Raw genomic sequence first — 23598 nt, 5'->3', positions numbered from 1 at the left:
CACGCCCATCCACCTGTGAACACAGGTGTTGATGGCAATAGGGCGTCGAGGCGAGTTTGTGCTGCTGTCGAATATTTAAGTTTATTTTTTTCTGTTTCTGGAGAATGTATGTCGTTTGTGGGGTTTTTTTTGCCTGTTTTGGAAGAAGTCGACAGCATTCCTGCTTGTCAGTAAGTAAGCACTATTTGTCGCGGTCGTGTCTGAACAGCAGTGGCCCAGTTGTCAACCCTAACTGCTGGAGACAATATTTATATTTAATAAATATATACAATATTTAACAACAATCTTTATTTTATGTATAAACAGTAAATGTCACCTTTTTGTAAGCAGAATTGGTTTGCAAAATTAAGGTTATATCACTGTCGTTACTTGACCATTAGTAACTTGATATCAAATATTATTATGAGTCTTTTTTGAATGTTAAGCCGTTGAAACACGCTTTAAAATGACAATAACGGCATTTTGTCGCCGTGGAGAATCATTAGGCCATTCAAGGTTATTAACAAGGGCGTTTTTTTAACACCATACACGCTTTGTCATTCTGTGGGTTACCCGTCTTCGTTTCTCAATCACACGTGGTTTCTGCATCATCCTCAACCGCAGTGGAGCGAACACTGCAGCAGGATCTGCCCTCTTGAGCCGTGATGTCCCGCTTGTGGAGAAAGTGCAGTGCGGTTCCAATGCATTTGCTGGGTAAACACCATTCATCACATTATACGAAGCAATTGCGCTGACTGTAGTTTACTTAATTGAATTACAGCAGTGCATAAAGTTACATGGTGCAGTTCATTAGATTAAATGTATTGCTCTGCCTTTTTAAATGCCATCTTTCCTATATATATATATATATATATATATGTATGTATGTATGTATGGAGCGGTCTGCAGTTCTGAGTCAGCTGAACCAGTTGAAAGAGGCTGAAAATGTTTTTCTTGCTTTCTCCTCCTCCTCCTCCAGGTGTGCCAGCGGTTGCCCTGCCTGTTTAGGAAGGCGTGTCGCTCCTCGTGTATCAGCAGCGATAATGAATTCAAAGTGGAGGTAGTACATTAGTAAAGGTTATGAAAGTTTATTACATAATGGAATGGCAGGAAAAACAGCCCACTTGTACTGTTTCAACACTAAAACTGTGCACAAAATGAACCCTGTAGAAGTGGAATTATCTCTGCTGCACAGTTTGACCAGGGACACATTATAGGGGCAGACTGGGTCATATTTGCAACTCACAAGGCCAGAACCACAACTCTGGTGTTTATTTATCAGTTATTTTATTTATTTATTTTTTAAATCTGTTTAACAGGGAACACAGATTGCGCTGTGCCTTTGTGGTGTTCAGGTTGTCATGGCATTTCTTTTGATGTCATGGCAACCAGTGTTGAGCAAGGCCAAAAAAATTGTCCTTCCAATGCAATCCAATTGTTTGTTTTTTTTTGCTGTGAGCGACACCCCTATAGCGAGGGAGGTGATGAATGCAGTGGAAGATCAAAGTCATAATAATGCATGAAGAATAACAATTACAAGTTAGAAAAAAATCAAGACAGTAAAGTTAGTTAGAATGTTAGTAAGTTAGAAACTTGGAAAGAAATCAAGTAACTCTGACAGTTAGTTAGAAACATTTACAGAGAGTCGCATACACTTAGAATAATGAAACCCTCCCCTACTGTGCAAACTGCACCCTGCTATGTCTTGAAACATGCACAAGTGTCTGCTTATACTGCATGAGGGCATCATCTGGGTTATGGGCTGGGTCTCTGTGGCACGAAGGTACATTTCTGTTGTATTTGCAGGAAAGTAAAATGACAGCTTGCCAGAGCCCTTGGAGACTAATTTCAAAGACGAAGCATGACAGAGTAAATGCGTGTCTCAGTGGTCTGATCATCACAATTCCTGATGAATTTTAATCCCCTTGGTGTCGCTCGCCAGCCCCTGCTCTGGATACAGCGCTGTCTGAATTGCAAACACAGAGCAGGTAGTGAATATCCGGTTGAGTTCAGCGAACATCAGGTGTTTGAGCTGAAGAAAAATCAACACGCTACATCAATTGCTTGAACTTTTTTTTTTTTTTTAATGAGGGTAGTTGTGAAACCTAGGTGTGGGTTTCTAGTGAGAGTTTCTAATCCTGAATTGCGTACAGTACACACAAGCATAAGAGAGCTGTGGGGCTGAAGTTATTTCAGAATCCACTTGGTGCTTTTTCATTTCAAAGCTTAGCTGTGTCACAGATGTAAGACACATTGTTAAAGCTGTGACATGTTTAACTGTACATTTTAAAAAGGGTCTTCAATTCCGGGAAATTAGAGTTAAACAGATACATTATTTAAAAAAAAAAAAAAAAAAATCATCGAATCATTACCGCTGTGACCCTGTATCAATAAAAAGCACCAGCATATACGCAAGCATGAAAACATTCAATAATTAAATTAGCACCTTTTTATATATAAAAGTCTCTGTAAACAATCTTTTAATATCATCATTGTTATTATTATTATCATCATCATTGTCCTTCAGAAGGAATTAAGTCTGGTGCATAATGCTTGATTGTGCATCAGTTTCATAAATAAAAATGGATTAGCGCTTCACAGCCACTGTGATTTTTAGCAGAAAACGCATTTGCATTGCATATGGGATTCTCTTGTCTGTTTCCCATCACTGGCTGTGTCTCTCTCTGTAGAAAAAGAATATCCTCTTTCTCCAACGGCTGTTTTGTTTTGTTGTCCTTTTTTTGCTCAGCCTGCTGCTTGTTTAGCTGAAGCAGGCGTGTCCGATCGTGAAGCCAAACTCCTGAGTCTCGTTGCCGATGTGAAAAACCGCCAGGTCTCTCAGAGGTAGTAGATGGATGTCTTCAGTGGCAAACTGAAAAATGGTTTCCTGTGTCACAACAGCACCCTCTTCTTCGGGCTGCAGAAAGCAAGCAAGTAAGAAACAGTGTTGTAACTTAGGAACAGTATTGCACTCAGGAACACAGTAATGTTTAATACACGCCCCATAACCCAGTGGTGGCTTCACTTGCACGTTACACACACGTTACCTCTGCGCACCGATATTCAGCTCTAGGCAAGAGAACTTCACTGCAAACTACAGGGCAGTAAACACATCTAATATTCTATATGTATTTTATTTATTTTTCAGTATAAGACTCATACTATTAAAATGAGTTATCCTAGGGAAGGATAGTTTCTCTGTAGAGTTACGGTTACTTATCCTCAACACTGATGGCTTTGTGCTGAGCCATTCTAAATACGAAGAGATGGGAAATTGTAATTTTCATTGGATTCTTCACTTGAAGCCCAGAATAGGTTTTCAAGATTTAATTACACAGCACAGGGATATATAAATAAGACTCCTATTGCATAGCAGTTTCACCCATTCCAGGTTTTACTAGGGGGCTTGATCAGCCACAGTGTATAGGTACCAAGCTCAGGTGTTATTGAACTCGTAGTAAAACCAGGAATGGATCAAATAGCTATGCAATGGGAGTCTAATTTTCATCCCTGCAAATGCCAAGTCTCTGCAGAGCTTCATCATAAAAGAAACAGCTATTGCTAACATCATTTTGAATATATAATTTTTTTTTTATTTTAATTTTTTCTTTAAAACAAACAAAGGTTCAGGATAGCGTACCAGGCATTCTTTTAGTGTCCCTAAATAGCTTTGTTCCATGGAGTCAGTCAGGAACTTGATGTCTTTTTCTGTCTGTCCTTGCGCAGTGCTGGAATCAGCATTTGGGTAGCAAGAGTAAGTTATGTTTTGGGTAGCAAATGTGCTGCTGAGTCTCAGAAAGCGCAGCTGCACCACACTGGCTCCAGAGTATTCAAACTGTGGAGACAGAGATGAAGAAAAAAGCATGGCATTTGGTTGGTCTCTTCCTACATTTTCACTTGAAAAGCATATGCACATTATAATACATTTTATAAACAAAGCTGCAAATTCACACTGCTACCAGCTACACAAGTAAAATCAATTCTCCCATGAACATGCAACGTCAGAAATATTGCCCACTCTCGTCTCCAAGATGAGAATTTTAATTAAATCGTGGACTAATCTCGAAGGCGTCTTCTTTACTAAGCAGTAATTTCACTTGTTTGGGTTATACCTGTTATTTAGACAACTTAAATGAATTAAAACAAACCGTTTACATACCTGAAAACCTTTGTCCAAAGTGCTTAGCCACTCAAATGAGTTTTCCGTGGAGTAATTCTTCAGCCACTGTCTCGCTGGTACCTAGGGTGTGGAGGTGGAACAGGTACCCCACCATGAAAAGTGATAGACAAACAGTACAGGCACCTTTGACTGCAGCTGTCAACTTACAATTATTGTACTTAAAGTAGTCTTTATATCCACGGGTGAAATATTTAAACTTTTGTAATGTTTACTGGATGCATTTTCAATGAAAAAAGCAGGACTTGATTTTAGTATTCTAGGTCATATTTCTGTAGCTTTACATTGATTTTCACTTGCGGTATTCTAATGCATCTCTTTTGCAATGCATCAAGGTGCTACACATGATTGCACTTTTTGAAAGCTTGTAAAAATCAATGCAAAATGCACTGGTTTATCGAGTGGAGCGGTAATGTATTTATGGAAGATGCTGTATTCAGGTACCTGATCTTGCACAGGGGACAGGCAAGTTTTCCCTCCTCCTGTGAAGTTGCAGAAAACCAGGAAAGAATCCACGGGGCTGCCCTGATTCGGGTCAATGTAGTAGAAACCTTCAGAACAGAACGCAGGGCGTTAGCAAAGAAAAGCTTTGTAACATGCACGCCTCACCCAGAGGGGTTTACTGCCTTTAGACTTACTCCTGGTTAGACACAACCAAGTCCGGGTACCTGAAAACGGCGTTCAACTATTTAACCAGAGCCCGTGGAGCTGTCCTCTCCCATTCAAGAACCGTGGAACATAAATAAAACAACATTCAAAAAGAACGCAACAGAGTCACTTCCACACATAAACACGCTTCAACCTGTAGGATGCACATTAAGTCACCATTTGACACTCTACCCTAAAGACGGTCAATGTGGTCAAAGAGTTGTGTTTTTACTGGTGTGGGGATTGTAGATGCACGCCCCCACTGGAAGTCTGTTCCCACACTGCGGACTGTGAAATTGGTGATGACAGGACGCAGAACAGAGCTCCACTGAAAAGGTAAAATCGTCTTCATAAACCCAGCAATGCCTTCAGTGCCCCAAGGGAACTTATGAAGCAACTTGGTGACATTTTTCAGCAATTATTCTCCCCTGCCCTAGGTGAGTAGTTCAAGCTACAATACCAGGGGCACAACACCAGATCTTGATTTGAGCTACTAAGTAGAAGTTAAATCAATGTACCCCATAAAACTAGTTGCTTGACAGGTTGCCCGCTGTTACATGGGGTTACAATCCCAGTGATGCCTACCCCCAGACCCACTGTTCTCACCGTCGGTGAGGTGAGGCTGGCAAAGCTGGAGCTCCTTGCAGGTGGTCCCCGGATTGTCTTTGGTTCCGTTGGGTATGTCCACCAGCAGCCTCACTTCCTCGCGCAAGCTGTCCAGAATGTGCCAGATGAACAGGTAGTTGGGTTTGTCAGAAACATACATGAGCACCTGGGGGTTTTAAGAAAGCACACAACATAATAAAATAGTCTTTCTAAATTGGATATTGGATTCTTGTTTTATGATGGTGGTAGTCTAAATGACTGATCTCTTGAAAGAGAAGTTAGAGGGTTAACAGAGAATTTACCTTCAGCTGCTCGGCCGTGATGTTCAGAGGCGGTCCAGGAGGACCTGGCAGACCAGGTGCACCCTAAAACAAAATGTGCACACATGTATATAATTGAGGTCATGTTCTGTTAACCAGTGAAAATTACAGATGAACCCCCTCAATCCAGAACCACGCAAGAACAGTGGTGCTGTAGTTCAGGATCAGAAACAGATTAAAACGATGCTGGTGAGAGAAATCGCAAACTTGCAAACAAAAACACATTTCGGCTAGTGGCTTAAAATCACGCCTGTAAGGGTTTAAAATGACTTACTGGCAGTCCTGTTCCTCCTCTTGGCCCAGGCTGTCCTGGGAAACCTTTCGGTCCCTAAGGATAGAAGAATAAATGCAGTTCTTCCAAAAAATAAAAAACTCTTCACGTGGGTCAGTGTAGAAGGCAAGGTTGATCTCGAGAGTCCAACTACAGTCTGTGACAGCTTTGCTCGTGTGATTTAAATGCATCAAGAAGTGTGATGTGCGGTACTTACCTTTTCCCCAAACAGACCCTAAAATAAAATAAAAAGCAATTGTTACATATTGTATTTATTATTATTGAAACGTAGCTACAAAGTGAGAAACGATATCCTCTACCGTTCTAGAGGTTTGACTCTGTTAATAAAGTGTAGTAAATTCTATCACAATGAGGCCAGCAGTTCTGTATAAACACAGCCTTCAATGTAAACGTGACACACGTACAAAGGGACCTCCTGCTCTATCCACAGCAGGATAGAATTAAAACCAAGACAAATAATTCATAGTAATAATAGATCACAGCCATTTTCAATGCACTGAAAGGGGCTCTTTTTACATGGGCAGGTGATAAACGACACTTACAGGTAACCCTGGAAATCCATAGGATCCTGCAGGGCCAGCTGGTCCAATGTCTCCCTGCACAGACAAGCACACAGCTCCATTATCAGGGGTCCTTCCACACCACATGCACGGAGATATACAGACAAGCACACAGCTCCATTATCAGGGGTCCCCTCCACACCACATGCACGGAGATATACAGACAAGCACACAGCTCCATTATCAGGGGTCCCCTCCACACCACATGCACGGAGATATACAGACAAGCACACAGCTCCATTATCAGGGGTCCCCTCCACACCACATGCACGGAGATATACAGACAAGCACACAGCTCCATTATCAGGGGTCCCCTCCACACCACATGCACGGAGATATACAGACAAGCACACAGCTCCATTATCAGGGGTCCCCTCCACACCACGTGCACGGAGATATACAGACAAGCACACAGCTCCATTATCAGGGGTCCCCTCCACACCACATGCACGGAGATATACAGACAAGCACACAGCTCCATTATCAGGGGTCCCCTCCACACCACATGCACGGAGATATACAGACAAGCACACAGCTCCATTATCAGGGGTCCCCTCCACACCACATGCACGGAGATATACAGACAAGCACACAGCTCCATTATCAGGGGTCCCCTCCACACCACGTGCACAGAGATGTTTTTTATAGGAAAAAAAATTGGAAGTTACAACATTTGAGCTACTGGTGGCACTTAAGTTCAATTTTAAAAATCTACAATATTACCATTGGGCTGTTGTGGCTAGTAACATGTTCTAGCAATTTGATCTAAACTGAAATTGTAATGTTTTTGTTTTGTGAGCTCCCATCTCATTCGCCCCAAAGTGTATCGTTTAACATCAACGTAAATGGATGTTACCTGCTCCCCCTTAAACCCTGTCTGACCGGGTACGCCCACAGGCCCATGCCTTCCCTGGAACAGAGAAACACAAAACATGAGTGCCTTTGTAAAAGTTTCAGTTTATCATCTCAAACTTCTTCAGCAGACATGGTACCGAGGCTTGTACTCGGTATTAAGATGCTGTTGGACACACAGCGACTTCAGTACCTTGAACCCTCTGTCCCCGTAGGGACCATGTGGCCCTGTGTCCCCCTTTTCACCCTGTCAATAAAAAGAAGATGCCATTCAAATCACAGAAAGACAATGCTACATTTAGAAACAGAAATGCAGTGTGCGGGTGGTTTTGCTCCTAAAATGCTGTCAGAACAAGGCGGCAGGTAACTATAGATCAGCTGTAACCTCAGAGATACTCTTGTCATACAAGACAAGTCAAGCAAACACATGTAGCCTTCCCTCGGGTACTGCAGTGTAAATAAGGCAATTCTTACCTTGTTTCCTGTTGGTCCTGGTACCCCCTTCTCGCCTCTCAGACCAGGGATTCCCTGAGGAATAGACAGGGATGTTTTGTTATTGTCATCAATATTGCATAGAAATGCAGCATCTCTATAATAAACTGAAACCCTGCATAACTCACATAGGGACCCTGTCTTCCCAATGACCCTTCTGGCCCCACCTCTCCTTTAGCACCCTGGCAAAGGTAAACAGAACACCGTTACAGTAACCCTGGACAAGACTCAAGGGGTTATAAGTCGGAATAAAAAAAAAAATGAAATTGCATATTTAAAATGCCTCTTACCGTCTCCCCCCTGGCTCCTCTCGATCCCCTCGGTCCGGCTTTACCCCTTTTACCCTGAAAATAATTTAAATGATGCATGCTGTGAATCCTCACTTTCAACTCAGTGATGGGCTAAAACAGGGAACACTGCTGATTCCACAAGTGTGTTTAAAAAAAAAACAATTGTTCATCACGTGCTGTGGGACCCATTTGCTACACCCTGGAAGACTGCTTCACCCCCCCTGCCTCTGTAGCAATATGTGCTGATACAGCCTTGTATACACTTACCCCCCTTCCAGGATTTCCAGGCACCCCTGGATCACCTTCTGTCCCGTCTTCACCCTGAAACACAGGTTAGAATACACTTCAGCTGAGCTTCCTACAAGGCAAGCTCAACGGGGTGCAGGGGAATCAATGCTTCAGAACCTGCCTGCACCTCTGCCTAAATGAAACCCAACGTGGTTCCAGCTAGCAACTTGTTTACATACAGGCTTCATCTAATATGTAGATTGCATCTGACCAGGCTGTGCATACGAACAAAGCAACTGTCTGCCTAAGAGTGGAAAGAAGACTTGCTGCACTTTTGGGCCATTTCAGTTCATGCCTACATTTATCCCCACCCTATAAACGAATAGGGATGACCTACCTTCTCTCCCTTCAGTCCCATTCGTCCTTCAGGGCCTGGATTACCAGTGGCTCCCTGTGATGACGAAGACAGGAATGACAGGATATTTGTTACACACTGGTGTGTATTGCACACAAACGCAGGGTACCTCAAAACACTTGCATTACACTAAATCACACTGTACTACAAAACCCTTCCTAGTGGAACAACATCAATCAATTTTAAATACTGTGCGTAATATTGCTGATATGCAAACTCCTCAAACTCCTGTTGTGCTAGTATGTGCAAAAAAAGTAGTGTCTGTTGAATGAGAAATAATACTGCAAGGATGGAAACAGACTCCCGTTGCATAGCAGTTTGCTCCATTCCTGGTTTTACTATGAGCATGTTATGGGTTAAACTGCTATGCAATAGAACTCTTATTTCCATCCTTGGTGCTGTGTGCATTCTTTGGACACGTGTGATTGACCCAGACTGTAAGGAATTAAACTGAGGCTTACCAGTGGGCCTGGCAGTCCTGCCTCTCCCTGCTTCCCAACCTCTCCCGGGGGTCCCTGAATGAAAACAAGCATGGATAAGAAGGAGAGCGCAGTCAGGTGCTTTACTGCACAGAGAGGTGAGCCCTGACAAGCAAAAACACGCTCCTGGGTTTCTGATCTGATCCATAACTTCAAACATTCAACCATAGCACCTGAATGAACCAAATCTACAGACTTTAACACTTCTGACGGTGTGTTTTCACATTGCAGTGTGGGGTCAATTATTTTTTTTTATTTTTTTTATTTTTGAACGTCATAGCAAGTTCATTACCTCAATTCCAGGTAAGGCTGCTGGGCCTTTAATACCGGGTGGACCTTCTGGACCCTGGAACCCAGAACATACACTTGTCATAAAGTGAAACTATTAAAAAAAGTGTCAGAGATACTACATAAAAATCAGGACAGCGAGTCCTATTCATTGTACTTTAAGATAAGAAGTGTCTTTTAACATCAGGTTAAACAGTGCTTTTAAAAAATGAGAATAAAACTAATAACCTTCTTTTAAAAGGGTTTCCTGAACCGCGTGATTAAAAAGTTAATTAAATGTGCTTTACAAAAAACAGTCCTTACAACAGCCCTTAGGGTCCAGCGAATGTTAAAATCGCATGAAAAGCAGGAATCTGAAGCCTGCCAACCTTACCTGCGCTCCTGGAGCCCCCTTTTCGCTGGGGTCCCCTTTTTCCCCCTCAGGCCCGGGCAGGCCCTTTGGACCCTCTGCACCCTGGGTTCCCTGTTTCCCCGGAGCACCCTAAAACAGGCAAGGGTTGAGCTTTACCCAAAACAGCAGGGATACAAATAAGAAAGGAACATAACTGGAGTCACACAACAGAAGAAAAAAAGGGTTGTGTTATTGTGCAGTAAACCAGCCGGCTCGGGGCTCGTGTGTAAAGGGTTGTGTGATTGTGCAGTAAACGGTTCGGCTCGGGGCTCGTATGTAAAGGGTTGTGTGATTGTGCAGTAAACGGTTCGGCTCGGGGCTCGTATGTAAAGGGTTGTGTGATTGTGCAGTAAACGGTTCGGCTCGGGCCTCGTATGTAAAGGGTTGTGTGATTGTGCAGTAAACGGTTCGGCTCGGGCCTCGTATGTAAAGGGTTGTGTGATTGTGCAGTAAACGGTTCGGCTCGGGCCTCGTATGTAAAGGGTTGTGTGATTGTGCAGTAAACGGTTCGGCTCGGGCCTCGTATGTAAAGGGTTGTGTGATTGTGCAGTAAACGGTTCGGCTCGGGCCTCGTATGTAAAGGGTTGTGTGATTGTGCAGTAAACCGGCCGGCTCGGGGCTCGTATGTAAAGGGTTGTGTGATTGTGCAGTAAACCATCCGGCTCAGGGCTCGTATGTAAAGAAAACCAGCATCTTCACACTCACAACAGGGCCAGGTTTTCCTGTGTCTCCTCGTTTCCCGTCTTCACCAGTGAACCCCTGGAACACACGATAAAACAGCCTCCATAAAACTACATACCCAGCACTGTGAAGATCGTACAAGTGAGCAAGCTGTTTAATGCAACACCAAAAAAAATATATATATATATATATATATATATATATATATATATATATATATATATATATAGAGAGAGAGAGAGAGAGAGAGAGAGAGAGAGAGAGAGAGAGAGAGAGAGAGAGAGCATGTTAATATAACAATAAAGTTTGCTGGAGAATTTGCAGCGATGTTTAAATTGGGTTGAGGAAGTTCAAAACAACAAATGAACCCCATTTTATTTTTTTTAAATTGGTACCTCTGGTCCATGGCTGCCAGGTGGCCCAGGTGTACCATCAGATCCCAGATCTCCCTACAATAAAAACACAAGCGTGAACCAGTGCATCCTCTGTGAATCTGAGACCCCTGAATCCTACTACAATTCGGAGAATTGATTACTTCTACGTCAAAAATAAAATCCAAGTTACTCTCTTACAGTGCTTTAAGCTAGACGAGGCTCAACCAACATCTTCACATTAAAACAACCCGTCAAGCCAAGACCTTGATCCCCGAAACACTGCCACCACCAGAGAGGACTGCATGTATTATAGCAGTGTCTGCGAAATGATGGCAGTGTTATAAACAAGAGCATCAGAATCTGGCCAAGGCAGGTGCTTTCTTTCATGAATCTGTGATGTATGTTTACCGAGGAGCTTTTATTGTTTTTCTCTTACACAAGACCACATTTCTGAGGAGCAGCACTTCAGCCGCATCTTCAGTGTAATTTGTGACAGTTACAGGTCAACGCACCGCTGTTATTTGCGGGGTTTTTATTTTTTATTTTATTTACCTTCTCTCCTTTGGGACCATCTGGCCCGGGCAATCCTGTCACTCCCGGTTCACCCTGAGCAGAAAACAAACAATTCCAGGACTCATTTACGTTGCTGTAATTGCAGTTTGCTTTTATAAGAGAGTGATTTTTCACAAGGGTAAAGCTAATTTAGACATCTACCTCAAACTTGTATAAAATGAAATATGTACTGTGTGATTGTGTTTATATATATATATATATAATACTTGCCACTTTTCCTGGAATCCCGGAAAGACCTGTTGCCCCCATTAATCCAACTTGACCCTGGAAAACAATGAAAACAAACATGTTGTTTAATATATACCTGGAACGTGTGAGTGTTAGATATGGATCTGTCTAAACATTTATGAACATTTATGAACCTTATTTATTACATGTATGCAGATGAACTGAATATGTATTCTTACAATATTGTATTTTTAAAAAGAAAGTAGTAAAATATTAAATGGGGGGGGGGGAAACATGTACAGAATGGATTGCACAACTCCACCAGTCCCAATGCAACTTTGCAATGCATCAGGAGTTCTTAGAACCGCCTCAGTCAATCAGGAGTGTGGATTTACTCACACCCTAATTTTCTGGATTCTCAAAACGGATTACTCCAGATAAGAAACAAACAGAAGAGACTACTTACAAGCCTTTATATTAATGAGCTGTTTTGGTTTAGTACCCTTATTGGGTGCTATTTTTCTTTCTGGAAATACATTCTAATGACGCTATGGAGTAAACAGCTTTGAGAAGGTGGCCCGTGGCGTGCTGTGATGATGCAAGCACCTCTGATGTGTGTCTTGAAGCTGAGTGGTCACTCACCAGGAGGCCGGCATGGCCCTTCTCTCCTCTCTTCCCCCTCTCTCCCCTTTCTCCCAGAATCCCCGCAGGTCCAGGCTGCCCTGGAAGTCCAACGTAGCCCACCTCACCCTGCAGGGTCGCACATGAAATAACTGTACAAAACACTAGTGCACCAGACCTGCAGCACACTTCTTAGCCCCAGACTAAGCGTTAGTACAGTACCATGCTGTCAGTATAAAAATTCAATACAGCTTTCCAGATTGCTCCCCTTACCTTTTCACCTTTGGGGCCAATATCCCCAATGTCACCTGGGTCACCGACCTCCCCCTTAAAAACAGAGAATGGAGTTGGAAACAGCGCACATAAGACATGAATAACTGTTTCTCATTCCCTAACCAAAAATACTGTGCATATCATGCCCAGTGAATACAACAAACAAATAACCCCTCTGCCTGTCACCAAGTCCTCTCCATGAAGCTTGAGTGCAGTTTCTAAGCTAGGGCAGTGATGCAACATTGATGCAGCTCAGGGCAATTTAATGAAGAGGGAAAAAAATAAATAAAAAACCACCAAGGAAACAAGAACAATAAAGCTGGCTCAGTAATTGCTGAAAGCTCTGGGTGAAGCAGTTTCTTGCAGCCAGGCGAGCGGATTCATTGTTCGTTACCTGCCTCGTGGCTAATGAGTAACGCTGTGCAATTAGATTCAGATTCACAGTGCTCACGCCGCGCTGTGGTGTACCCAGCTGAACCAATCAGTGTGGTGTTCGTTGCCATGGTGCTTGTTCCAAAGATAGCTGATCATTGAAGCACAGAGTCCAGAGCTGAGGCAGATTTGTGACCCTGCTGATCCAGTCACTTTAGATGTGCTCTCAGGATTTGATGTATATGACTTGTGTCTCACTTATATTATATTAATCATCATGATAATATACTATGAACAGTAAATATATATATATATATATATATATATAAAGCATGGTAACACACAGGTAAGACTTGTAAAGCTCAGAGGAGGTCTACAAAGCATATTTGTAAAAATGTATAATTGGAAAAACATGGGAAACCTGAAAACTTAAAACGTGCAGATTTTCAGTGGTCAGCTTTTAGAAGCGGGCCCTGTGTGCGTTGGTCCTCTCACCTCTTTTCCCATCTCTCCCGGGTCTCCCTCAAGTCCCTTGGGCCCCTGAAGCCCTGGCTCACCAGCAGCACCTTTAGTGCCTGGCTTTCCACATGGACCTCCATCTCCCTGCCAGACCAAACAGAAACGTGTGCTGTTATATAGTGCAGCGACGGCTCGAGATGTCAGCATTACCATCGTGAATCAGTCTGCTAAATCAGGGATCCATCTGATGGCTGTGATGTGAGGGTTTCACAGTCCTGCAGCACAGCAGAGCTGTCCAGCATCTTAGGTGAAAGAAGCCATGTAGGTAATATACAACTAAACAAACAAGATATATTTTTTAAAAATGCGCTGAAAACTACTGAAGCGCTTAGACATTGCATGTTTAAAAATCAATTTGTTAGCAGTTTGACTGTTATTGCTTACACCTAAGACTTTAGACTGCCCTTGCAGTCATTTCAAAACTATCAGGCTTCCATTGGACAGCCCGGTGCTACAGTATCTTAATAAAACAAAATCGGCATGCATTAAAAAATCAACACTGAAAATCAACAGTGCACCCCTCCTCTCCCACTGCAAAGCAAGGAGACCATGGGCATGTTCCAACCTGGTCCCCTTTCACTCCAGAAGAGCCCTCAACTCCGATTGGTCCAGGAGGCCCCTGATACAGTAAAACACATGCAAACAATAAATCAAGAGAGATCAAATGTGTTTTTACATATCACTCAGTGCCTTCTGGTAGCGGAATACTGTGATTGTACCATTAGTCTTTAAGGGAATTGCATTAAATAGTATTTATTTTAAAGAGAGTGAGATGTGCGAGTTTACATGCCCACCCGCTGGTTCACCAAACTACGATATGTATGATAGAGATAATATTATCTTCAGCGCCCAAGCCAATTGCTCTACTGGACAGGTCATAAAACAAAGACTCCAAAAACAAGAGGTTTTCAAGCAAAGCTGTCTCGGCTCACCAGTGTGTGCTGGTAAACACAAAAACGGATAACTGAATTATAAAAGACAGTGATACAGACACAGAGCCCACACTGGTTCAAGCCAAAACTTAAGCACTTATTGGAACAGAGTCCCACTCACCTGCTCCCCATCAAGACCTGCACTCCCCATGTCCCCTGGTGGCCCGGTCACCCCCTGAAGAGAACACACCGGATATTAACAGGAATTCACGTGGCAATCCCCAGCAGATACACAAACAACAGCCCAACGCACTGGGGAACCATCAGCAGAAAGGACAAGGAGCCCAGGTTCCTGTATGCAGGCGAACACCAGCACAAGCCTTGAGTCAGGCTGAGGCAGTGGTTTCTAAAGTCCACCGCATGATAAAATCCTCGCAAAGCACAGCACAGTAAACTTTCAGATGGGTCGTTCTCGCTCGCCTCTCTACTCTTACCTTCTCTCCTTTCTCCCCTGTTGGCCCTTCAGTCCCGGCTAGCCCTTCTTTGCCCTGAAGCAGAATGAAGAGGTAATAAAAGAAAGATGCATGGTGTTCATGCATACATCCAGGGGACCCCTTTTGGGTTTCACACAGACTGATGTGGGTTAAGTGTACATCAGAGAAGATCTCGTTCTCCGTTGGGTTTGTGCTGATAAAGCTACACGAGTCACTATGTTATGTGTAGTGTCTCATTGTTATAGGACGTGTCCTCTCATGCAGTTCTGTCTGGTCACACTGTGCTTTCTGTTTTATAATAAGACACGCTACACACGACTGTGCTCAGGAATTAGAATTAAATTATAAAAAAGGGTTGTTTTATTAACTTTAAAATTGTGTCGCATGCTCTATGTACGGGATGATATTTATACACAAGAGAAGATGCACTGGATTTTTGACAAACCCTTTCTGAGTTCTCATTCATAATTTACAATCCACTCACCGGGTACCCGTTTGTCCCGCTCGCTCCCTTTGGCCCCTGGGGCCCCTTGTCTCCTGAGGGGCCCTGTTTGCCCATCCCGCCATCAGGACCAGGGGGACCAGACAACCCCTGAAACAAAACAACATCAGAAATGAAGCGAAGCGTCCAGGATGTCTCATCAGTTTCACCAGCCTCTCGAATAAAACACCATGTCGGAGCGAAGCACTGGGAGAAATTTATCAGAGCAATACATTTTAGATTTGTTTTCCTGGTTTAGAGATCCTGTTGAGCCTCAGAATGCCTATGCCTGATGATGCCGACTGTATTGTGAGGGTAAGCTTATACGCTCAGCACTGTCTTTGCTCAATAGTCTTTGCACATGGTGCATAGGGCCCTCTGGTGGCTGCAAGAGGCAGCACTTTTAAAAAGCTCTGCTTCATACTTACAGGGAAACCCTGGAGTCCCTTGAGGCCTGGCTCTCCCGCCCTTCCCTGAAATAAAACAGAAACAAAAAGATGCATTACACAGCCCAGGAACCTCCAAAACAGACACTCCCATCACTGGGCTAAAGGAGCTACTCAGCCTAGTGCATTGTGTGCACACATGCCCTCTTAACAGTGACCAAGGTGTTTTACTCACCTGTGCTCCAAGGGGTCCCACCTCCCCAGCAGGGCCGGGCAGACCCTGAAAAAACAATTCAGAACATTCACGTTTCACTTAAATACAGCACAGTGGGTACAAAAATAACACAATGATAACACACATCTACAAATAAATACACATATGTATAAGTTATTGGTACCTAATATATAATTCTGTGTACAATATCCCAGTAAAATGGCAACACTTACTTTGAGCCCTGTCTTTCCCTGCAGCCCTGGAAGTCCTCGGACTCCTGGCTCGCCCTGCGGGGGTTACACAGAAGAACGAGGAACGGTTATCAATCTAAAAAGCAAAATTCCCCAAATAAAAGATTGACAACGTGGATACAAACATCATACCCTTCCTCCCACGTGGCCTGTTCTTCCACGATCACCTAGAGACCCGGGATAGCCCTGCGGAACAAGCAAGCGCACACGCAGCGTCAATGACCAGAACAAGGTGTGGGGAACACAGCGATTCCTTTCTTTAAAATCGAGCGACTAGATAAAAAATTTAAAAAAGAGATATGCAGGTCAGCTGCAAACAAGAGCTGAAAACTACGCTTGAGAATACAGGCAGGTACAATGCCAGAGTCTGTGCTTTCATAAGCGATCAACACCTGTACAAGGTAGCACTTACATACATGCCTACAGGTCCTTGAAGTCCCTCCAGGCCAGGTTTACCAGTGAAACCCTGCAGGAAAAACAACAGCACAAATCCTCAGCGCTGGTGAAGACATGGGCAGAAATCTGAAGCGAGGCAGCCGCACCTGAGTTAACAGCAAATAGCTAGTTTTTAATAATTAAAATGAGTTTGTAATTTTGACATGCATCCCTCATGTTTATTTTTTCATATTTGATATATAAATGCATTTTGTATAATCTTGTCATCCTCTGTAATATCTTGCTGCTCATGGTCTTCCCTGAATGCATAGGAGAGTAATGTTCAACACTAGGGGGCAGCGCTGCTCCACCTGCTGTACTTATCAGCTTCATTCAATACTACTTAATTCTATTGAGTTCTGTTATTGTAGCTCCACTTACTGCATGGCCATTCCATTATTTTTAATGCATTATCGATATCAGACTTACAGCAAGCCCAAGACTTGTGTGGCGACGGGTCTATCCAAATACACAGCAGTCTGATAATCACAAAGCCTTGGTGTAGCCCTTCACCTTTCCTCCCAAGATGATCCAGCTCTCCCCCTCTCCCCCAGCCCAACTCACCCTCTCGCCAGCTGCCCCGGGGCTGCCGTCCTGCCCTGCCCTGCCTGGAGGACCCTGTATCGAAACAGAAAAAGTACATCACAGTGAGATTACAGGTGGTAGCGCCCCAGGCATGGCCTTCGTTGGCTTCAGTACCATTTTCACTGCTCCTCTATTATCTAATGTATCTGTCTGGTCGACAAGCCTTTCAACACATGTCTTTATTTTACAGTCTGTCTGCCAGACTAGATGTTTAGCCTTTGCATCTGGAAGACAGTACAAGCAGGACCAGCATTGACTTAATTTCGTTTGTGTTTGTCCCCCTGCGACGCCCCTTCACGGGGGTCAGTTCCATGCAAAAACTAGTGAAACGCGTTGCTTCTCTTGAAGATGACAAGTCTTACCGGAGCTCCAGGGGCTCCAGCCTGTCCCGGCCCCGCCCTTGCCCCTCGGAAACCCTGCAGGGAAAAAAAAGCCTCCCATCAGCCAACTGTGAGATACAGGGCTCTGCAGGTCAGCGGACAGGCTACACTGTTATAATAAAGGACATGTCATACAGACTGTGCCATCAAGTGGCAGCACTGAATGTAGTTATTTTAGGATGGATTGCCACTATATTGTATGTTCATCATTTTATACGAGAGAGAATGCCCAGCCCTGCCCAGCCCAGCCCCTTTCCTCAGCCCAACGTCTCTTCAAAGTGGACGAAATACACAGGCATTTAAAAACTACCTGTTGATTTAACTGAGCTTGACTGCTGGTTACAATAAACTCTGGAATCTGGCCACCTGATCCAAAACAGCTATGCAGCCCATTAAAACAGGGCCTGTGCATACTGTCACATAAAACACAGCCAATACCAACAGCACCTGTACTCACTCCGAGTCCCTTACTGCCAGAGCTGCCAGGCATGCCAGACTCGCCCTGTCAAGAATCAAAAACAACCAGTCAATACACTTCGGTGCATTATTATCGGATGTGTGAGCGATGCGCACACCAGTGAAATGACCAACTGTGAACCACGCGCCCTGCACGCCATGACAAAAATAGACATTTCTGTTTTTAAAACACAGTTCCAGTCACAATGCCTGTTTGGTATTCGTGGATATTAGTATAGCTGCATGACCATGCTAACTCCCTGGGGCTAGGGATGAGTCCGTTAACCCAGAAACACAAGGGAAGTGTTAGCAAAAGACCGCAAGAGAAAGTCTGTAAAAGACTACAGCAGTCTAGAGTAACCAAGGGTTTTAAAGGACAGCCTTGACACGAACAACGTGTCGTTGAAATGTTACTGTAATACACTTTTATTCCTCAATAATCAACAGTGATCAAAACATGAATTGATGTTTAATAAATGGATCCCTAAACTAAAGTGCGCCCGCATTTCGTTTCCCGTTACCAGCTGGCTCCTGACTGAAGTTGGTCAGACTGATCAATAGCCAATCAAGAAAGCCCTCCAGTGGGAATGCCACTCTACACCGCACTGTACCCCACCATTTCAATCAGGCAGTTTCTTTTTTTTTGCATTTTTGAATTGAAACACTCTTCTCGGAATCTGCCCTAATTTCTGCTGGGCTGCACATGGTCTAACTAACACACAGTAAATAAACAAATGCATTGTAAACAGGACTTGAAATACACTTTGGCTCTATGGGGGGTGGGGGTCAGACAGCCCAAGGTAAGCCCTTGTTTCTAATAGTGGAGTCTTCACCCCGATCTTACCAGCATTTCAAACCCTGCTTGTAACCTGTTTGACATGTACAGTGATCAGTATTAAAAGGGATAGAATGGGAACCTGTGTACCAGGCTTTCCTTCTGGACCCTCGATCCCAGGCAGGCCTCTGAGACCCTGAAACAAAACACAGAGAGGGTCAGAGCATGGGGCATGGGGCACTCACACACACAGGCACAGAGACACACACACACACCTCCAAGACCCTGAAACAAAACACAGAGAGGGTCAGAGCATGGGGCATGGGGCACGCACACACACACCTCTGAGACCCTGAAACAAAACACAGAGAGCACGGGACACGCACGCACACACACACTTTGGTCGATTGTGAAACTCTGTCTCAATCTCACCGGCACTCCAGGCGCACCCACAAGACCCCGCTGCCCAGTCCGACCCTGTTAATAAAGAGAGGCGTCTTTAATTCACGGCTCATATGTACATATATATATATATATATATATATATATATATATATATATATATATATATATATATATATATATATATATATATATATTATATTTAGTCCAGGAGACTTACCATAGCTCCTTAAAAATAACTTGGTTAGTCTACATTTCACCGTAAGGACACAGAATTGGCAAATTGCCCAGTCTATAGTAAATGCATTACAGGGTGCATGGGCAGCCTCACCCCTCACCCACGCTTTTCTACAAGAAGAAAAGCAGCTGTAGGAAACAACTGGAGTTACAGGTAGGGCTGACGCAAGGAGCCCAACATCGGTTACAATCATTCTACATTCATTTCCACTACATCCAACTGCCCCTGGCAGAAAGAGCATGTAGATTTGAAAGCTGGGTCTCGAGCCCCATGTGTAATCTGTAAAGAGAGAAGAGGCAGACGCTTACCCTTGGACCTTTAGGCCCATGCTTTCCCTTTGAGCCGGAATGTCCCCGGTTTCCCTAAAAGAAACCAAACCATTGAAAATAACCAGCTTTCTACACAAAGCTATCAACTGTGTATTTATGAATCCCTCGCAGACTAAAACATGCCTTTCGAGAGACTTCCTCTGCAGGTTCTGTAATGTATTAGAAGGATGGCAGTATCTCCCATGGGGTCCATGTGTATTTCAACCTGAAGTGACATTAAACATCAGCCCCTGTTGTAGCAATGACTGCAGGAATATTACATGGATACCCCCAGTGTTTTGCCCCTTGACTACAAGATGAAATTGAGAGTAAATGGGGCGACTCATTGATGCACATTCCCTTATAAAAGTTTACCACGGTATTCTTTCACGGTAATTTAGCAGGTTTTCCTATAGTACGTCATTTACCATGTCCTTTTTAACATGCTTTACTATGCCTCTCTGGTCTGTATGGTGCTTACTTATGCTTTATCATGCCTTCACTATGCTTCAATCCATTTTGCTATGCTTTTACCATGGGAGGCATCTGTAAGGGTTGGTACACTGGGGTGGATCATTCTGTCCTCACATGCACTTTCTGAAAAGCAAAAGGTTAAACTGACCTTCAGACCCTCGCTGCCAACTGTTCCAGGCGGGCCACTGTCTCCTTCTTCACCCTGCAAAATGACATTGAACTCTTAAAAATGTTAGTGTTGACACCTGTCTCTCTCTGGTTTACCTGTCCTGCACAGTAACTAGATCCTCCTTCAGAAAGGAGAGCCCTGTAAACAGATGCTGGCCACGCAGATCATATTTTAATCTGTCTGCACCCTCCTGGAGGATCACGCAGATTCTTTCACACAAGTTCCCCTCACCTGGGGTCCCCCCGGTCCGCTTTGCCCCTTTTCACCAGGGAATCCTGGGAAGCCGCTTTGACCTCTGACCCCAGGGATACCTCTCATACCAAGAGGACCTTGGGGCCCCTGCAAAAAATAAAAATAAAATAAACACACACGCATAGAACTGAACCCCTCAACGCCACCTACACCCCCCAATAATAGCCCTGTTTAAACCTCACAAAATTCATCAATGCTTTTTGTTTTTCAGTTTGATAATGTTTTTCTCCCCCATCTGCAATTACACAGTTTGTAAAAGCCCAAGTTTCATTTTCACTTAAATTAGTTCTGCATACAAGCAAATAAACTTGCAAAAAACTGACGAGACTGAGAGATCCTTTAAATTTCATCAGTCAGCAGAGTGAATTACGAGACACAGTACTCAGCACATGCATACGTACACGATCCCCTTTTAATCCTGCATTCCCTTTATCACCATCCGGGACTCGATCACCCTGTGAAAACAGAACAGTGTGATGAAAGGCTGATCAAACACCCCACATCAAAAGATTCTCAATTCAAATCAACAAGCATCAAGTAGAGCTCTTACTCTGCTTCCTGGGACCCCATTAGGACCGGGTATTCCACTGATCCCCTAGTAAAGACAATGACAGTGACTAAAGGAGGTTCAAATGTGCATATTTCACCGATTCACTACAACTGGTACACATGTCTAGATACACTTCTGTCTGGCCAGTCATGTGGGTTTCTTGAAGAATGAACAGAGTTCAATATCAAAACCCTTTTGACGGTTTTGCGAAATCCGAAGCCTTCCTTGAGAAATTGACAGTGGCCTGGAACACATCATTATGGTTATTTTGACTGGAGGACCAGACGTTACCAAATGTGCTCCAGCAGAGTGAAGTTTATTAAAAACACAGAGCTGTGCTCTTGCTTTAGCTGCTCCACCGTGACACTTTGCATGTGTATCCTCTGGCGCTCAGACAATTCCTTCTGTCACAGTGTGAACCCCCGGACACATCCAGCCCTTCATCGGAGAAACATGAGACTCCCTAGGGACAGTCAAGTTCTAACTGAACGCAGCGAATTCAAATGCTGTACATTTACTGCTGCACGACTGCATACAGAACTTCACGTCCTGAGAGAAGACACAGCCACAGTCCATAAAGACGATTTCATGGAAGGCATCCTAGGAGCGAGGCTGGCCATCACTCTAGATCTAAAACATGGGGCGGATTTTCACACCAAGTTTGCAGGGACACTAACTGAACTTTACTGCAGTATGCTTGTGCACTTGCTCCATCTCTTTCCAAATGCACTGAAGCGTATGAACTCTGCCCCATCAATGACCTGACTCCCATCGACACAGTCACTCCACGCCAGACAAACGTCCGCGGCAGCCAAGCGTCCAATTAAGTTTTTACAACATCCTTTAACTTTGTAAACTGCAGTCTCATAAATACATTCCAAACGCTGTCAACGAGTCGCTAAGCAAAACTAAAGTTTACGAGCGTCCCCTATATCTGCTCTAAATTGCACACACTTTTGGTCTGAGATGGTAAAGCCCTGAATGCAAGATGGCGTTCTGACAAGCACCACACAGGGATTCACATTCAGGAGGTTTGCAGCATGGAAGGGGTCTCAGAAGATGCCCACATTGGATTAACTTTGGAAGCATTAGCAGGTACAAAAGTAGAGCAAATCTCGCACCATAAGCTTGCAATTAATAAGGAAACAAACAAGAGAGCTGAACGGGTGCCTTGTAAAATGCTCAAAGCGAAGGGCTGGACCTCATATTTCGGTTCCAGGTGATGCCCTCTCAATAAACCCGCAGCTGCACAGTAAAAGCGGGTTGTGTAGATTAATTGGTGTTTACCATTGGCCCTTCGAACCCGGGCTCTCCTCTCGGACCGGAGGGGCCGATCTCTCCCTGAAATGAAGAACAGAAAAGGGATTTTCAAAGACAGACATGTTGTTTATTCCGCCTGGCTTCGCTGTGCTTTCTCATGTGTCTTTTCATAAACAGTGTATACACACAGTGCGTGGCCGAGCCCAGTCTCATTCCCGTCACTGCTTCTGAACAGACACGTTTATCTCAGCGCTTTTCACACATCTGAAGGGTGAAGGGGAGAGAACTTGTACACGTCTCGTCCAGTAAGACGTAGGTGTAGCAACATTGAGAGATTAACTGAAATGCATATAAAGAAATCAACAGAACGCATGGATCTAAAAAGGGTCCCACACTTCTTCCCTGCACTGTGGATATGGGGGGTAATGTTATGCTTGGCTCAGTGCAGCACGTTAAGACTGTCATTTGAACTCAATATTACCAGATAAAAGAATGAGCATCACTTACAGCTTCACCTTTCAGACCAGGAGGACCATCCTTTCCGACGGATCCCTAAAACAAAAACAAAAGGGTTTAATTCCACTCGATTTTCACAAGGTTTACGTCCAGTTTGAACAGCCCCAGGCTCTGGTAAAGCACATATCACAGCGCTGGTCCTGACTGCCTGCCTGCTCTGTACCACAAGCAAGAAGACAAACTGATCATTAATGAGGGACCGTTTTGTTTACAAGGAGAAAAAACTTAAATGACGACAGGGGAGCATGGATTCACTGCATCTTTATAGTAATGCATCATTCAAGGATGGCAAAGCTATGCTTTCTCATGCATCAGCATCGTGTTTGTACTACCTGTGACTGAATAGAAGCCCAGCAGCCAGAGTGCCATACAGAGCTCTTGAGTGCAGTGGAGTGTTTTACAAGGAGGCTATTTTGAGGTGCCTTACCTGTGGTCCTCTCTGTCCCTCTAGTCCTCTTACACCTTGTAAACCTTGCGAGCCCTATTACAGGAACAAGCACAT

The 23598-nt window shown here is 43.9% G+C and overlaps 1 protein-coding gene across 1 annotated transcript in view; it reads right to left on the bottom strand.

The window, feature by feature from the left end:
• Positions 1-1655: 1655 nt before the first annotated feature.
• Positions 1656-23598, bottom strand: part of LOC121306675 (collagen alpha-1(I) chain-like) — a 69749-nt gene continuing 47806 nt past the window's right edge. The window contains exons 20-67 of the mRNA XM_041238505.1: positions 23524-23577; positions 23088-23132; positions 22608-22661; positions 21321-21365; positions 21172-21225; positions 20750-20857; positions 20498-20551; positions 19876-19929; positions 19360-19404; positions 19070-19123; positions 18154-18198; positions 17679-17732; positions 17296-17349; positions 16709-16762; positions 16429-16482; positions 16279-16332; positions 16067-16111; positions 15874-15918; positions 15449-15556; positions 14965-15018; positions 14652-14705; positions 14164-14217; positions 13575-13682; positions 12708-12761; positions 12456-12563; positions 11856-11909; positions 11625-11678; positions 11094-11147; positions 10723-10776; positions 10000-10107; positions 9631-9684; positions 9321-9374; positions 8842-8895; positions 8484-8537; positions 8217-8270; positions 8055-8108; positions 7909-7962; positions 7628-7681; positions 7439-7492; positions 6565-6618; positions 6219-6236; positions 6005-6058; positions 5713-5775; positions 5411-5576; positions 4601-4707; positions 4139-4219; positions 3620-3814; positions 1656-2896 (exon numbers count right to left, since the gene is read on the bottom strand). Coding sequence (XP_041094439.1) covers positions 2741-2896; positions 3620-3814; positions 4139-4219; positions 4601-4707; positions 5411-5576; positions 5713-5775; positions 6005-6058; positions 6219-6236; positions 6565-6618; positions 7439-7492; positions 7628-7681; positions 7909-7962; positions 8055-8108; positions 8217-8270; positions 8484-8537; positions 8842-8895; positions 9321-9374; positions 9631-9684; positions 10000-10107; positions 10723-10776; positions 11094-11147; positions 11625-11678; positions 11856-11909; positions 12456-12563; positions 12708-12761; positions 13575-13682; positions 14164-14217; positions 14652-14705; positions 14965-15018; positions 15449-15556; positions 15874-15918; positions 16067-16111; positions 16279-16332; positions 16429-16482; positions 16709-16762; positions 17296-17349; positions 17679-17732; positions 18154-18198; positions 19070-19123; positions 19360-19404; positions 19876-19929; positions 20498-20551; positions 20750-20857; positions 21172-21225; positions 21321-21365; positions 22608-22661; positions 23088-23132; positions 23524-23577 — 3216 coding nt within the window. The 3' untranslated portion in view covers positions 1656-2740. The remainder of the gene's footprint in view (positions 2897-3619; positions 3815-4138; positions 4220-4600; positions 4708-5410; positions 5577-5712; positions 5776-6004; positions 6059-6218; positions 6237-6564; positions 6619-7438; positions 7493-7627; positions 7682-7908; positions 7963-8054; positions 8109-8216; positions 8271-8483; positions 8538-8841; positions 8896-9320; positions 9375-9630; positions 9685-9999; positions 10108-10722; positions 10777-11093; positions 11148-11624; positions 11679-11855; positions 11910-12455; positions 12564-12707; positions 12762-13574; positions 13683-14163; positions 14218-14651; positions 14706-14964; positions 15019-15448; positions 15557-15873; positions 15919-16066; positions 16112-16278; positions 16333-16428; positions 16483-16708; positions 16763-17295; positions 17350-17678; positions 17733-18153; positions 18199-19069; positions 19124-19359; positions 19405-19875; positions 19930-20497; positions 20552-20749; positions 20858-21171; positions 21226-21320; positions 21366-22607; positions 22662-23087; positions 23133-23523; positions 23578-23598) is intronic.

This window comes from Polyodon spathula, chromosome 49 (genome assembly GCF_017654505.1).
Source record: "Polyodon spathula isolate WHYD16114869_AA chromosome 49, ASM1765450v1, whole genome shotgun sequence".
NCBI lineage: Eukaryota > Metazoa > Chordata > Actinopteri > Acipenseriformes > Polyodontidae > Polyodon > Polyodon spathula.
This window is presented reverse-complemented; position numbering and strand designations above follow the sequence as displayed.